The sequence below is a fragment of the Lissotriton helveticus genome, chromosome 2_1, assembly GCF_964261635.1.
Source record: "Lissotriton helveticus chromosome 2_1, aLisHel1.1, whole genome shotgun sequence".
Classification (NCBI taxonomy): Eukaryota; Metazoa; Chordata; class Amphibia; order Caudata; family Salamandridae; genus Lissotriton; species Lissotriton helveticus.
Genome location: NC_136059.1, coordinates 1654665932 through 1654682958, shown reverse-complemented (window position 1 = coordinate 1654682958; position 17027 = coordinate 1654665932). Strand labels below are relative to the sequence as shown.

General features: G+C 44.8%; 1 protein-coding gene across 2 annotated transcripts in view; it reads left to right on the top strand.

Moving 5' to 3' along the window:
- GSTCD (glutathione S-transferase C-terminal domain containing) overlaps positions 1–17027 on the top strand; it is a 943165-nt gene that overhangs the window by 790436 nt on the left and 135702 nt on the right. Inside the window, exons 9-10 of one of the 2 annotated variants that reach the window (XM_078676615.1) lie at positions 2271–2404; positions 2984–3014. In XM_078676615.1, coding sequence (XP_078532741.1) covers positions 2271–2404; positions 2984–3014 — 165 coding nt within the window. The remainder of the gene's footprint in view (positions 1–2270; positions 2405–2983; positions 3015–17027) is intronic. The other variant, XM_078676616.1, reaches the window with a different exon arrangement.

The window sequence follows — 17027 nt, the reverse complement described above, 5'->3', positions numbered from 1 at the left end:
AGATTTGGATGCATCTGGAAAAATGCAGAGCACAGACTGCTCCCCGTTCCGTTATAGGAGTTCTTGCAGAGTCGTTTTAAGGTATTGGCAAAGTGGGCTCTGGCCCAAAGCCCCAGACTTTCAGAGGGCCCTGTTCTGCAGAGAGTCTTGCTTTGATGACCTTGAATAATTCTGAAACAGTTTGTTTTATAAAGCGTTTTCCCTTAATTTAATTTTAATGTGGCTGATGTGTGAGAGTCTATTAAAGACATTTTACAGGGAAATGTTTTTTGTTTTTCAACACTGAGCAGCATCCATAAAAAAATATTCTTTAATAGAAAACCAGGACGTCACAAATCAGAAATGGGTGGGGATTGCAAAGAGTATTGGCAAAAATATGAATGAGCTGCTGCTGTGTATTGTAATATTGAAAATACGTCACTATTCTCGAATACTAAATGTAAACACATTTAGAATATGGATCAGTCTGCCTGTGCACTGTCAGTGACCTGGCCAAGGAGGGCATGACACAGCTGTAATTGGATCTTTAATCTAAAGCTGTTCTGAACAGGGGCCCCAAAATTACGTTTTGCCCTGGGCCCCCAAATTCCTTAAGATGTCAATGATTTCTTGGGCTGCTAGTAAAGAGTGAGTGAGTGAGTGAGTGATTGGGTGCAGTGGGTGACTCTGGGGGATGTGAAAATGGCAGGGGACCCTAAACGAGGTATCAGAGTAACCTTTTAAAGAGAGAGTGAGTGAATGTGTTCATGGTAGAGGCGAAGAATCAGGCACAGATGAGCATGCAGCGGCGGCTCCTCTGCTAAGGCGGAAGAGCGTCGCCCCACTGCTCTCTGAGCAGTGCAAAGGAATAATAAAATGATAACAGAACGTTATTATCATTCAATTTTTAGTAGGAGCCATTTTAGGGTGGGCTGGGCTCGCTTCAGAGGGAGGAGGAATGGTTGGTGCACCATAAGTGCGCATAACAATTTGGCCAGCCATCTTGGGTGGGAGGTGGGACCCCTGTGCTCCATCTCACTCACAGTGGTTCTTTGACTGGTGGTTGTACATCGAACAAAACCCGACCAAGAAACTCTGGAGCAGTCTGCAGCGGCAGAGCCTGTGGGATGGAAGACAAAGTTCTGGCAATTTAGCTCATAATGCGGGATTATTTCTATTCTGATGCCTCGCTTGCGGCTTACTGATGAGTGCCAAAAAGTAAATACCCTCCAGAAGGCAGGTTATGTAGTGCAATTAATTATTTTCTTCTTTTTGCCACTAAATGAATCAAAACAACAGCCAATAGCACCCTGAGGCTAGAACGTTTAAAAGAAATGGTTTGCAAAATATGTATTTGCTGTTCTTGCTGTCTGTAACGATGTGTTGTCAGCTGTATGATTAAGAAGTAATCTGGAATTCCAAAACGTTTGGTGAATAAAATCTTGTAATCTTTTAATTGCCGCCCATTTCAGACTTCCATGCTGATTTGTAATCATAGACGTAAAAACTTCTGCAGTACATGCAGAATTTAAATTGCAAAACACCATTTGTTCGGCTGTTTGACAGACCAACCCATAAAATCAGAATACATGCAAAACTGAAGGTGCATAATTTTGGATTTCTTTTTCAGCCACTTTGTGTAATGGGCCGTGTACACATACAATGCAAATATTAAATGTACACCATAAGGCAGAACCTGAACTACTTTCCAGATTGGATGTTACATTGTTCTAAGAGCTAAAATTGCACTGGCCTTTAAAATGCTGAAGGCCGCTGATGATCTGTTATTGGCAAAGCAGTGCATCAACTTAACACATTCCGACACAAGGCACTGTTCAGTCATCTCATATATTTATAAATGTACCCAGCTGTGAGCCGTACCCTGAGACTCGTGTTTTAGCTAGGCATTTTACACTTTCTTCATATCCTCTGTATGGCCCTTTGGTTAGTATATTGCCTTGAGCTATGGTTGATAGTCTTGCTAGAGCTAGCTCCCAATGTTGGTCACCACAAGCTCTGGTAAGGCTTGGCCTCACATTCCCCCGCTAGCACCCCATTAAGAGCTGCCTTCCAGGACAAGATGAGAGCACCTTTGTTGTCGCTCAGGTGAAACGTCAAAAGTCTTCTGACATAGGTTCCCAGCGATACAACACTTTTCGGTGCAACCCGTATGGTGATGCACCACATTACAGGGTATGAGTCGCTATGAAATGCAATAATAAAATAGAATACAAGCTTTATGTGGACGTTAAACTATATAACACCAATGACCATCTCTATGCTTCTCGCAGGTGGCCCTACACGCGTGCGGAGTAGCCACGGATATGGTGATCGAGCACTGCATCAACGCCAGGGCTGCCTTTGTCGTCTGCCCTTGCTGCTACGGTTTTATCCAGAACACAGTCAAGGCTACGTTCCCCAAGAGGTAAGTTCTCACTGAGCCCAGTTCCTAGACATATAAAAAAAAAGCAAAGAAGGCCCTTGTTCTAGAGTTTTTCAGAAAGAGGCGTTGAACAGTGCTTCTCTCTTACAGAGATTAAAGGATGTGTCGCCCTATTTATGTTTTTTATACCTTATGCCAAGAGTAGCTCAGTGGCGTGGGAAGCGATAAAAGGGCGAGTCACAAAAATCATCTCAAGTCTTGCAACAACACACAGCACAGGTATTTTCACACCAGACGTTGGTGGGAGAGGCATTAAACCCAGAAAAAAAAATGCTGAGATGGGGATGAACCGGGGCTGACCACATTATACATCAGTCTTTCACCATGGCCTCCTGTTCTGAATTATTGGAGGCCCACTAAAATAAATAGGAGATTAAACATGGTATGCTCCTGTGCTAGGAACATATTGAGACCACCCTAGTTTCTGCATTGGTATGTTGGAACAAACCCTCCGGACAATAAAATATGATTTGCTTAGCGCGCTGTGACTGTAAAGCTGATTTTGTTATCTACCTGTGTTGTTTCTGTTGCTGACAGAATGTGTTTCCTTCTCTTTTTCAGTCATCGCTTCAAGGAAGTGTTATCCTACAAGGTATGTTGGCTGGGCGGCTGCGGTTTACGTACTTTCAGGCCCTTTTCATGTTGGTCCTGTTGTTTATGTGGGAATAATCTGCGCCTCTCTTCTAATTAGAGGGATGAGCGTGAGGCGAAGTAGCGTGTTTTGGTGTTTCGTGCCACCGCACATTCCTTTCGGTGATGCGTGTTTTCTTTATTAACATACCCGTGGGTCAAGTTTCCATTGTAAAGGTAAATAGGAAACACGCACATTTACAAAAAAATGTTCCCATGCCAAACCAGTGAAGTGTGAGTCTGTCTGATCTTGCCACACCTTAACACCCATGTTTGTCAGGCACGGGTGAAGCGAAGACAGTCTTCCTCGCCCCCCCCGCGCATTTGGGGTGGATGGTGCGGTCCATTCTAGGTGTCATTGCACCATTGGTGCCCCATGCCACGATGAGGCTTGGGCTGTAGGCGATTAAGGGTATAGGCATTTTAGATCTCCCCGTTTTCCTCCATTTGTTTAACTCGAGGCAAGAAGTGACCGGATAAGGAGGTCTTATAGGACTGATAGCTCGATGTCTCGCACAGCCAATATGAAAGATCAGTCAGTGGATGCCGCAGGGCGAAGGGCAGGGTCGGACTGGGACAAAACAGAGACCTGGGCACCAAGATAAAAGTGGCTCACATTCGTGAAGCATATAGTTCAAATAGGGATAATAATGGGAAATAAAAAGTAAGAACTGCCCCACCTACCGACAAAACCATCACAAAACTTCTTTAAAAAATGTCCCACACACTGATCTGTCAGACCAGCCCATCGGGCACTGCCTGATTGCCCTATAGGCCAGTCAGACTCCGGGGAAGGGTAGCCTATTGCCCGATGTGGGTGAGCCACTTAGGGAAGTGAGGAGGTTAAGAGTTGATTTACATTCATATTAGGTTTAGTGCTGCATTTTTGTTGTAAAGCACAGGTCTAGCTCATTAACCCTTCCAGAATGAGGGTCTATCAATATCTGAGCCGTTCCACCCAAAGCACTCTCCGATTTGGCCGGTGGCAAATAGTGCGATTCTAGAATCTACAGCAAGGCTGATAACTCAGTGAAAGTAGGTAAACATTGAATGGTTGAAAGAGAAATGGAACAGCGGTTGGATGATAGTTACTCAGGTTTAAATCCAACTCCCACGCGAGGAGTGCTGGGGCAGCACAACTCTGCCAACACAGGGGTGGTCTCAACTCAGGGTGGACTTGAGTCCCCTGAACTCTGAGCCCTTGCGAGCTGACACTAGGGAGCTGGGCCGAACTCCCCTCATCTTCCCCCTCATCAGTCAATTTTGATCCTCTGCGACCAGTAGCGTCTCCTTGTGGGAGTGCTGCGGGGCGATGCGGAGGAGGGGCATGGTGGGGTGTAGTAAACTCCGGCTTATGGCCAAATGGAGTTAAGTAAATTAATAAAACGAATTACATTGTGCACACTGCATCGCCATCAGCGATGCGCAATGTAATTAGTTTTATTTCGTTTTATTAATTTATTTCCTTAACTCCATTTGGTTGTAATCCGGAGTTTACTACCCCCCACCCTGCCCCTTCCACGCCCCGCAGCACTCCCACGAGGAGCCACTACTGTCTGCGACCCACCTGGGCAACTGCTAGCTCCCACATCCCGGACACATTAGCCCTGAACCTGCAGGACAGAAATAGAGTGCACTGCTGCAAAGGAGCCTAAGTCACCTACTGATGTTCACTAAACGGTCTGATAATAGCTGCTGATGGTCTCCGGATCATTCCTATTCTTGTATTTTTGCTTCTTTTATTTTATGCGCACACTAGAGACTCTGTGTTTATTGATGTTTACTAGTCTTTGTTTAAATTGATATCTTAACTACTGTGTTTATGTAACTATTGGATGCTTTGTTACGCTTTGTATGACTAGCCCACTACCCAAAAAGCCATGCGATTTCCACTGATTCAGCAGGCTCCTTTATGCTGTTTTCTAGGTGTATGAATAACCCTAAAATCCATGCCACTGCAAAGCCTGCCACAGAAACCTCTCCCAACCACCAACTAAAACTACCATGAGCACCGGACCCCTGTCTGCCCTTGACTACAAAGGGCTCCGCGCAAACTGGTCGATAACTTCTGTCACTGCCCCCGGCTCCTTGTCACCATGACCCCTATGGACAGAGAAAGCTCAGCATACCCTTTAAACAAGGTCAAGGTGCACCACTTTAGAAATTGTAACAACTGATAACTTTGATGAGGTTAACAGCAATAATCACATTCGTTTGTTACTTGTGTTCTTCAAGAGTTCTTTATTGAGTTCAGTTGAGAGTAAAAAATACACACAGGAGCTACAGCCGACGCGTTTCGTCCTCTTGGGACTTCTTCAGGGCTGTTTACAAAAAAATGACAATGTACAAAAGACATACGATTAAAATCTACATTAAAAACAAAAGCAATTATGCTCATATAGAAAATGCCAGACTTCATAAACAATTCATTACAGGAATAAAAACTAGTGCAGGTAATCTAGACAAGTTGCTAACAACAATAAGAAATAGATGTCTTCATTAATTGAAAGAGCGCAGTTTGAACTTTTTGAAATTTTTCTCAAATTTGGTCAGAATGTTCTGAGTTATTACATATTGTCCTCCATATAGGTCTATCCCTCTTGTGCCAGTAACCCTCCTCCAAGAATAATAGGACACTCTAAATATCTGTAAGGAAGTGGAGAAACCAGCATCTAGAAGTTAGCAGAGAGGGTTAACAATTGCTCTTCTACAGGAATAAGTAGCGCTTAAATATAGAACATACCACAATAAAGGATGAGATAATGTCCTTGTATCCTCTCCCGCAGTTATTAGGATTCGTGAAAATGTCTGTGACGTTTAAACTGTGCTCAAATAGGCATCTAGAAATAATTAGTGAGAAAGCATGAATGATTGGTCAAGTGAAAGCCATCTTGACCAAAGAAACAATCTAAGAAAAACGGGGAGCTTACAATAGCTATGAGTGGTTAAAAGTGAGGCCTGTAACCTACCCTGTTCAACAAAATATTTTCTGTGGAGGAAACTGATCTGTCCGCGCCGTTCTTGATCTTAGGCGAAAGGTATCTATTTGTGGTCTCGTTCTGCAAAAGCTCTTTAATAGGGGTATTTCAATCTTGTACATATGATTCTCCTATAGGAAAGACAAAGTGTTTTTAGACTCATCCTCAATACTAGCTCCCCAGAAATATTGCGTTTACTATTTATAAGATGGAAAGGCTAGTTGGTGATCGAAGGGCTACGGACATAAATACTTCCATGATACCTTTATCATACTGTGCTTAAACAACCATTAGGAAAGGCTAACCAGTTCTGACTGTACAGGTAATGAACAAGAATCTCATCACTTACATCAAACTGTGGATGATAGTCCAAGTAGAGCTGGAACCAGGGTAAAAGGCACAGGATGTAGATTCTGTCTGACTATCTACATCAAAGCAAAAACAAAAAAACCCAAAACAGCTCATTGCTATCTATGTTGCCATGGTAGGCAAAACCTTTTACAAAACAAGTTCACCAAACATCAAAATATGTGCTTGGTGGTTTATCTTACCTATAATTGTTAACTTGTTGTAGAGGGAAGTGTTTATTAGTCCTCCTGCTTAGACACTCTAAATATAGAAAAAGAGGTGGAAAAAATAATAAGATTCCAATTGAAGAAATGACCTCAAAAGAACTTCATTTTTAAAAAGTCCCATCTCTCTCTATATAATGAAACCTTTATGTTAAGTTTGCTTAATCTATGTAAGCAATAAGTGAATTAAGTTAAAGGTCCCCATTGGCTAAAGGATGATGAGCTAACATTATGAATTGCCCAGGATTCCCTTTTTAAAAGAAGGACACAAGGTTCTAATAAACCCCTGTTTTATCTATTTGAAAGTCCCTCTTACCTTGATAAAGTGAGCTAAACCATCCCCTGGTTCCTAGAGCAGCATGCAATATAACGTCCTCCTCCGTCAGGTAGCAGCAGACTACTGATACATTTAGGCTCTGTTTATATATTGGTTTAAATTGGTCCTAATGTGAAACACCTGGTTTAATTAACTGAATAGAATGACAATTGCCAAGACGGCCATGTCATGTAAGTAACTGATTGCCTGTTTGTAGTATATTATGAAGCTTGCTGGTCGCCATCTTGTGTTTCCCGTTTTATCCTGTAATGCTTGGAGATGTTTGAAGGGCAACTTACAGAAATACAAAAGCCCTTATGCACATATACAGCCTGTCACCTCAAGGTTTGCAACGCATATCCTGAACAAACCAATATTAAACATACCGATGATTTAACATGGGGGCCATGTTGCATAAGTGACCGAATGCTATTTGGGGAGGCGACATGAAGCCCACCAGTCGCCATATTGGATAAGAACGGGCTCCCTTCTAAATCCAAGAGGCATTGCTTATCTTTGTTAAGCAAAAATTCGAAGCTATTATGGCAGGGAATGAAAATTAATGGATTTACACGTTAACACCAACACAAATATAGCGCGTTGGTGAATTTTAGAGTCCGTTTGGGCTACAATCGCGATGGTGTGAAAAACGGAGTGACAACCCAAGTGAGCTATTATTGTAATATTTGAAGGAACGTCTTAGCATGAATTCGATCCAGCAACATTGGGAGAGGCAGTTAATGCTTCCCTCGAAGATATACATAAAACGATGAAAAATATGGCGGCCATTTTGGATTGGGCTCGACAAACCAATTAGACTGTCCAAGCGATTGGCATGGGGGCCATGTTGCATAAGTAACAAGATTCCATTTGTAGACGCGACCTGAAGCCTAACAGTAGCCATATTGGATAAGAACGGGCTCCCGTCTAAATCCAAGAGACATTGCTTGACTTTATGAAGCAGGTATTCAAGGCTATTGAGCTCAGCATACCCATTGGCTCTTTTCAGCGATCAAGGCCCCCGCTAACTCACAGGGTTCCTAATAGATCATCTTGTCGACCTCACGCCTCTTACACTGGTACTCTACTATTCTCAAGAAGTGCCCACATCCCCACGGACATCGCTGTGATCTAGCAGATATACTTATGCTCTCATAATCGCTAATCCCCGACTCCAACCTCAACTCAGCACCAACAACTTCTTTGGGTACTAGGCAGGCATAAGGGATCTTCATCCTAATCTCCCCCAGAAGCCCCCCTCTCAGAGACCCACTCACAGAGACCCACCACTCTCTTTTCACCCTAGCATGGCCTTACTTACCCATCCCTTGGAAAGTAATGGTCCTAACTCCTTCCATATTAAATTCCCACCAAATCTCTCCAAACATGCCGTGAAAAACTACAAACACAAGATCCTGGCTGAATACCCAGAAACTCTTAATAACAGACATCTGTCACAGCGAAACACATGGATACATCACAACAGACCTACTTTTCTACTCCAAAGACCTGTCAAATGGAGAACCAATTTCCTGCAGGACCTACACATAACCAATGCCACCAACATCCCATATGGAGCCAAACTCACCATATCCCCCTCACAAAGGTTCGCTGGCGAACTGTTCATAACCATCTACAAAAATTGAAACATCCTCACTCAAGCCACGGAACACAATCTTTCCATCTTTGACCATCTGTTCCCCACCCTCCTCAAAGCCCTATCCCCTATCCCCTAACCCCAAACCCACGCCCCTCTCTCCAGTGCTGAATTCTCCCTCCCATCTTCTCCCCACACAGTCGAACCTGCTACCCCTAACCCCCACCTCACCTTACAACCCCCCTTTCAATCCCACTAAACACCACATCTACATTCATGATCCACCACTCCCCCACTTTCAGCCACACAACCCCTACACTAATAGCCTAATCACCAACCACACAGGTTCCTTCATTCAACGACATCAGACTAGACCCACCCCTTCCCTTGCCTATGATGACCACCAATCCACCCCACCCTCCCACCCTGAACCAACCACAGTCCAAATGATCACCTCAATCACCAGCCTGGAACATAAAATGAACGCCACACTAAGTGAAATCAACACTTTATGCAAGGACCTCAAGTCCTCCTGAATTGTTTACCACAGGCCCTCCCACGGTCAACTCTCACTCTACTCCCTGGCTGACAACCCTCTCAAACAATATCATCTCAAACCCCGGCATGCTGCACCCAAAATATCTCATAATGAAGTGGAAGCCCTGATCAACTCATATACCACTGCCACCAGCCAATCCTCCTACCCCCAAATCTCGTTCATTCTCAGTATAAGCAGGATTCCTATTACCAATTGCCCTCCCAGACCACCAGCCCGACTCACCTTCATCCAACTCACACAATCTGAACCGAAAGCGGCAATCATATCAAATTGCATTCCCCTAAACTGTTGGTCCGAATCGAAGCACGCCATTGAAATTGCAGACAATATCCTACTTCACAAAATCGACCTATGCTTTCTGATGGAAACTTGGCTAAATGACTACTCATCAGTTATCTTGCATCTCTTCACCTCACCAGGGTTCTCGGTCATCCGTTGCGACCCATGTGTCTAGCAATTAACAACCTCCACCTAACACCCTTCCAGACAACTGAATACTCAACATTTGAGTTACCCTTCTTTCTAAAAGCCCAAACCCCTTGAAACTCAACAATATTTATCACCCTCCAGCTGATAAACATGACTTCTAAGAAGAAATAACGTACCTTATAACACTAAACTCCTTGAAAGATTCCACAGATATTATCCTAGAGGACCTAAACTTATACCTGAATGATGCCAATGACACTACTGTACAAGCACTACACTCCCACTGAGGTAACGGGTTTTTAGGAACCCGTTTGGTGCCAGGGGATAACACCCGAAGACCTCTGAGTTCTCCCTGTTCCGGACCACAGAAACACGGAGTCTTCTAGTCGAGTCAGAGATCGAGTTTTATTGATAGCTACCAAGTAACAGGTGTCCTAGAAGCATGACAAACACGGGTCATGTGTTCTCAGGAGACTGTTCGTTTTTACAGAACCAGCCTTCTCCTTATATACAGAAATAATAGCTGCGAGCGAGAATTCTTGAGTTTATGATATGGCTATACACATATTTCTACAATAATACAAAAGAGCGAAGTCATGTAGGCAAGACCGTATTTTAGATGTCCAATGCGTGATAGATTACTTAGCCAAGCCCGGAACTCCCATCAGATATCGATGAAACCCCAATAAAGGAAGGCACCTCCTAGTCATAAAACTGGCCATAAACCGGGAACAGGACAGGTGGGTGTTTGTAGAAAGCATGGTTTGTATGTAGTGAATGGTTTGAGGAATGTTATGTATCGATGCTATCGCATTTGGCCACTGGGCGAGGGGCTGCCCAGACAGGTTTGGCTAAAGGCGATGGAGTCAGTTGGGACAGGTCAGGGGGGAGTCAGGGAAGGTGGACGTGTCCTTTTAGATCAAGCTCGACCTTTAATTGACTTATCATGAGGGCAAGACACAAGATGGATACCGTTTACAAAATGGAGTCTGAGGGGTCGGGACGGAAACTACGATTCAGGGGTGTTAGCATGCCTCGATCATGACGCAAATGCATAGGAATGATGTCCTAATCATTATCGGTGCGCTGACACCAAATTCGTCATGGTACGTTGATATTTTGTGACACGGGTATTGGACCTCGTTATCGGGATGACGACAGGGTCCAGATTTTCAGAACCACAGACCCTCCTTTTGCCCTTATGTAAGGCAATAAATCATATTAATCTGAGTCCAAATCCGTATGAAGGAATTCGTGGAGATGCTGCTGTAACATCATTCTGTTGCTCAGTTCGTCTCTCGACACAGGCTTCCGTACACATGACGTAGCACAGAGGCCACATAGTGCAGGAGCGCACTGTATACACAGGCAGAACATAAACAGAAGTGCTAAGATCATCCCAATGAAGATCAGTGTTTTCCATCCCCATGTAGCGATCAGTTCCCAGAACCTCCCTAGTAAGGACCAATCTCCTTTTTCCACGTGGAGGGAATCAGATATTTCGTGTAGTTTAGAGATGGCCTGGTACACTGTCGGTTCGTTATCAGGGATGAAAATGCAACAACTGGATTGGATCACTCTACACACACCACCACGATCGGTGAGTATGATATCTAGGGCAACTCGGTTCTGAAGGGTCATAAGTCGATCCGACTGAAGTTCGGTCGTCAAATTTCCAAGGGCTCCGGCCGTTGTAGTCACGGCGGATTCAACTATCCTCGATAACTGGCGAATATTCCTGCTGTTTACCATAGGCCCCCAAAATGGCAGAAAACCCTTTGCGAAGTCAGCGAATTCCTGACCCGCGGTGTCGTCTTTGCTCACGACACCTCTAGCTGTCCTTGTCCGATGGTAATCTGCTCTGGCCGTGTAGGTGGGAGGCAGCAGAAATGCGATAAAGCATGTACCTGAGAAGTCAGGGGGCAACCACGTGTAAGCTTGGTCATGGCAGACGAAATACGTGCCTTTGGCTGCTAATAGTATAGGGGAAGTTCGGGAAGCGAACACATACGTTTCCGTGCATATACTCTTTCCTAATTGTGCTTTGGGATCCCTGCCAATACCTTGTAAACATAAGTGACCTCGGTTGGGTACTATCCAAACTGGGCGGGATTTCTTTGCTGTCTGGCTCTTACTCAGGTAAACCCCATATTTAGTTACGTTCCAACGAGTGTACGGAGTGAGTTCATCTTTGGGAATCGTAAGATAGGTGTCGAACTCTCTACTCATATTTCTTATCCCTGCTATTAGTGCCTTGTTACTGGAATCACTTTCAGTAGAACGTGTCGGGTATGGTTCTAGGGCAAATAGGAACATGGTCTGGAAAGCCCACAGAGAACTATAATAACTGAAAGGCAGGATGAAGTATGGGATACCCTTATCCGTCGTGTGTGGCATGAGTCCACATATCCAACAGTTCGATGTGTTCATGATGGACTGGTGTTGGTGTAGGAGTTGAATAAATGAGTTATTTACAAATTCGAGTCTTCTGGCAGATTCGTGTTCAGGTAGAGGGTGAAAGTAGTGTGGAGAGATAGTAGGAGGAGGCTGTGGCCGGGTGTCATTTGAAAAGGTAACTTGGAATACGAATAGAGTATAACCAGTCAAAAACATCGTTATGCTACACAACATAAAAATACATGTTATCAAAAACTTTCTCTTGGCCAGTACAGTGCATAATTGTCTTTCAAAGTTTGGGAGTCTGGTAGGTCTCTTTACCCTAGGAAACTCCATCCTCTAGTTGCTGCCCGCGGTGGTAGGTTGGTTCTGCCAGGGGGTGCGCTCTGTTCAGTCCGGGGTAACTCCCTTGGACCAACCAGAACCGTTGACCTAAACGTCCCCAGTTGCACTGCCCAGCCTTCAACCGCGACCCTAGCAGCAGAACCGGATGGCGGTTCGAAAATCAAAAATGAGCAAGTTTCCTGAGAGTGAGAGAGCTGAAAAATCAAAAATAGTTCTTGGAGGAAGGGAAAATCACATTCGTTTGTGTTTTTTTTTATTAGTCTCTTTGTCTTGACCTTAGATTATACTGTTCTTTCCCAGGTACGGTGTGGTCTTCAAACAATGTCTCAGGTTCGGTAGTGTCCAACTGCATAGACGGTGGCACAAGTCCTTGTAAAATACGATCACTCTCCTTTTCGGTACCAGTTTCTTTTAAACGTGCATCGCTGAAAGGGATGAAGCGAGGTATGGATTCTGTCTCGGAGTCGGCAATTCCTTCGTTGACCCACCGGTCGTATGGAGGGGCAGAGGGACCCGTTTACAATGGGTCCCGTGCACCCAGTTCTTTTTGCCGTTCACCCGAACCGCTGACCTCGTGGAAAGAAGTACCAGGTAAGGTCCGGTCCACCTCGGCTGTCCGTTGTTGGTGCGCTGGAAGTTCCGCACCAAGACCCACGTGCCGGGTGTGATGGAGTGACCTGGATCGTCAGAGGCTGGTGGAGAGGAACTGTGAACCTGTTGGTGTAAAACACGCAATTTAGTTGTCAATTCGCACAAATAGTCAAGCAGTACGGGGTGCTCTACTTCGCCAAGTTTCTTTGGTCTTGGCACGCCCCAGACGTTGGCTGGGCGGCCAAACACTATCTCGTGAGGGCTAAGTCCTAATCTGGAATGGGCAGTCATCCTAGTTGACAAGAGTGCTAGGGGCAAGGCGTCGGGCCATTTAAGACCTGTACTGGCTTGGATCTTGGCTAATTTGAGCTTTAAAGTGCCGTTGTAGCACTCTACCAATCCAGCTGATTGGGGGTGATTCGCAGAGTGGAATTTTTGCTGTATGCTAAACATTCACACACTCTCTTCATCACGCGTCCTACGAATTCACTTCCATTATCACTCCAGACAATTCTAGGCATGCCAAACCTCGGGAAGAACTCTTTGACAAGGGCTTTGGCGGTTGACAAGGCAGTGTTGTCTTTAAGGGGGTACGCTTCCACCCACCTGGAGAAAGCGCAAACAACAACGAGCACATACTTCAGATTGTTGCATCTCTCCATGTGAATGAAATCGAGCTGCAAAACCTCGAACGGATACGTTGGAGGCGCAAAATGACCAGCTGGAGTTGGGGTTCCCCTACCGGGATTGTACTTCAAACACACCATACAGTTTCTGACCACATTCTCTGCATATTTCGGGATGTTGCTATTTTGCCATACTGGGGCCAATACTTTACAGATTCCTCTCGAACTGATGTGTGCAAATCCGTGAGCCATTGTTACTACTGCAAGTACATAGGCGTTAGGCAATAACCATCGCTGGTGTTCTGACAATTCGACCCAACAACCATTCGTATCTAATCTACCCTTGCTTTCTCTCGATTCATTCACCTCTTTCTCAGTTGCCTCGGCTTGTATAGATTTCACGCTTTCAATGGTGTCCTCACACATTCCCACATCAGTAATCCATCTAGCGGGACCTACAACATACATCCGACTCATTGTGTTCCTTGCAGTCTCTTTCGCAACCTCGTCTGCAAATGCATTCCCGCGGCCAACATCATCCTGAATCTTTTTGTGTGCACTACATTTTATAATGGCAACTTGTAGTGGCAAGGTCAGTGACTGGAGGAGCTCATTAACTAGCTGACTATGTTGTATCTTTGCACCATGTGACGTAAGAAACCCACGTTCACGCCACAATCTCCCAAAACTGTGAGCCACGCCAAAGGCGTATTGGCTGTCAGTGTACACATTCACTCGCTTTCCTTTTGCTAACACACATGCTCTGGTAAGGGCAATTAGCTCTGCAGCTTGTGCAGAATTATGGGAAATGCGCGCAGTCTCTATAATGGTGTGTAATGTCGTTACGGCATATGCTGCAGTCGTATCACCATTCGGCAGCTTGAAACATGAACCATCAACCCATAAAGTATCATTGCATTCAGGAAGGGGAGTGTCCTGTAAGTCTACTCTCCCTTTTGTCTCTTCTTCTGTCCTAAAGCAGCAGTCATGTTTGTCAATCTCGTCTGTTCCTGTCGGAATGGGTAATAACGTTGCGGGATTCAGTGTATCGCACCTCTTTATGTGGATGTGACTTGCTAGCAGCGTAAGTTCGTAACTGGATAGTCGAGCGCTAGTAAGGTGTTGTGTCTTCGTCCTGTTTAGTAAAATGTCTACTGCATGCGGAACCATAACGATCAGAGTATTATTCATGACTAATCCAGCGGACTGTCGGATGCAGACAGCTGCTGCGGCGGTAGCCCTCAGACAACTTGGTAGGGCTTTAGCCACAGGGTCTAGAGTTGCCGAAAAATACGCGCATGGGCGCTGTCTGTGCCCAAAATGTTGTGTTAAAACTGATAATGCACAACCTTCCTTCTCGTGGACATATAATGTAAAAGGCTTACTGTAGTTGGGGTTTCCCAACACAGGAGCCGAACATAATGCATCACGCAACTTGTGAAAACTCGTCTGGCAATCTTCAGACCAAGGCATAGGATTTGGCGTGTCTTTACAGAGTAGTGCCAGCAAGGGTTTAGCTAGTAGTGAGAAATTCGGTATCCATTGTCTACAGTACGATGTAATGCCCAAGAAGGCTCGAACCTCTCTCTGTGTCCTTGGGGCACTTAGTTCTGCGATTGCCTGTATTCTTTCTGGTGTCAGTCTCCTTCCCTCCTTCGACAAGATGTGACCTAAGTAGGTTACCTCTTGTCGGCAAAATTGTAATTTGGAGAGAGAGACTTTGTGCCTCATGTCACATAAGTGAAGCTATAATGATAACGTAGCTTTCTTGCAAATCTCTTCAGTGTCTGCAGCGATCAGTAGATCGTCTACATACTGAATCAGAGTTGAACCATTCGGTAGAACAATCGTGTCTAGTTGTGTTTTCAGGGCCTGACTGAATATTGATGGGCTTTCGCAGTAGCCTTGAGGAGCGCACTTGAAGCGGAAACTTCGTCCTCCTAAATTAAATCCGAAAATATCTCTACTCTCCTCAGCAATCGGGATACTGAAGAAAGCGTTCTTCAGGTCAATCACCGAGAACCAATTTGCTGAAGCTGGAACCATCGTCAACAAAGCAGTAATGTCGGGGACAACTGGAAACTGTGGGATAACTATCTTGTTCACTTCTCTGAGGTCGATCACGAACCTATACACGGGGTTGTGAAGGATCAGTATGTTTTAAGACGGGCAAAACTGGACTGTTACAAACATTTCCTGTTGTTTCTTCGATGACGTCTTTATCAATCAGGTCATAAACAATCGTCAATAACGCCTTTTCACATTCGCTAGATATTTTGTATTGGGGAATACGTGGCAACCTAATGTTGGCTTTCAACGTTATGACATATGGTGCTATCTCCAAACGACCTACATCATTAGAACCATTAGCCCAGAGTACATCAGGAAGACTCGACAATTCAGTTGCAATGTTTTCTTTCGACACATACATTGGAGAAATGACCTTCTTACCGAAAGTAAGTTGTACTCCCAATGGTGAACAGTACAAAGTCGCATATAACCTTTTTAGCAAATCCAATCCTAACAAATTTTCACCGCAACCTGTTGTAAGAATGAGGGGTGCCTCTAATTCGCATGGGCCAATAGAAAGAGATACAGGACTGGAGATCGGGTTTCTAACAGGGGCGCCAGAGAAACCTACTGAAACATTCATTTCGCCAGACAAAGGTGCGCCAGGAAGTTTCGAGTGCATGATAGACCTTTTTGTAGCACCAGTATCCAGCAGAAATGGCTCTGACACTCCTGAGGCTATTACTCGACATAAGGTCCATTCTGATCTACTGGAACTGAAACAACTCCCTCTCTTTGTCCATGGCTGTCCTAGCAATCGTTACCCTCATATTCATGTTCGGTGTAATAGTCGTCAGCATAGTACTGAGCTGACCTGGTCGACGCATTATTCTGTTGGTCGAAGCTGTTCATCGAATTCTGAGGCGTAAAAGAAGTTGTATTCTGCATGAAATTTCCACGGCCCCTACCTCTAGGGGCATGTTGAACACCTCTTCCCCTTACACCCGAAGCACCGCTCAAACGTCGCGCAAGAGCCGGACAATTACTTTTAAAGTGACCCTCTTCCTTGCAATATGCACATTGATTCGGGCCATAAGCAATACGCTGGTGGGAAAACTCGTTTCCTTGCGCGTTTCTCGAATACTGATGTTGCGGTTGATAACTGGGCTGACTAGCCGTACGAGGCGGATAAGCTTGCTGGAGAAGAACTTTAGTTTTTAAATCTTTTGTCTTTCTGTCTACTTTATCTAGCTCGTCTTTGCGCCTATTTTCATAGTACTGGGCTGTAGCTAAAATTTGAGCTGACGTAGAGACAGCCCAAGCACTCTCTGAATCTTTCAATTTATTACACAGTTCAGGGATTAAATTATGTACGACCTTGTCTACAAACAATCTTTGGCCACCCTCGGTAGCCATATCCTGACCACTATGATCGGTGAAAGTCTCCTCGAATCTTGTGAAAAAGTCAGACACATTCTCATCTTTCTTCTGCTCGCATGCAGATAGCTTGTCCCAGTTCACGCGAACTTCAGGCATTATTGTTTTCATGTACGCA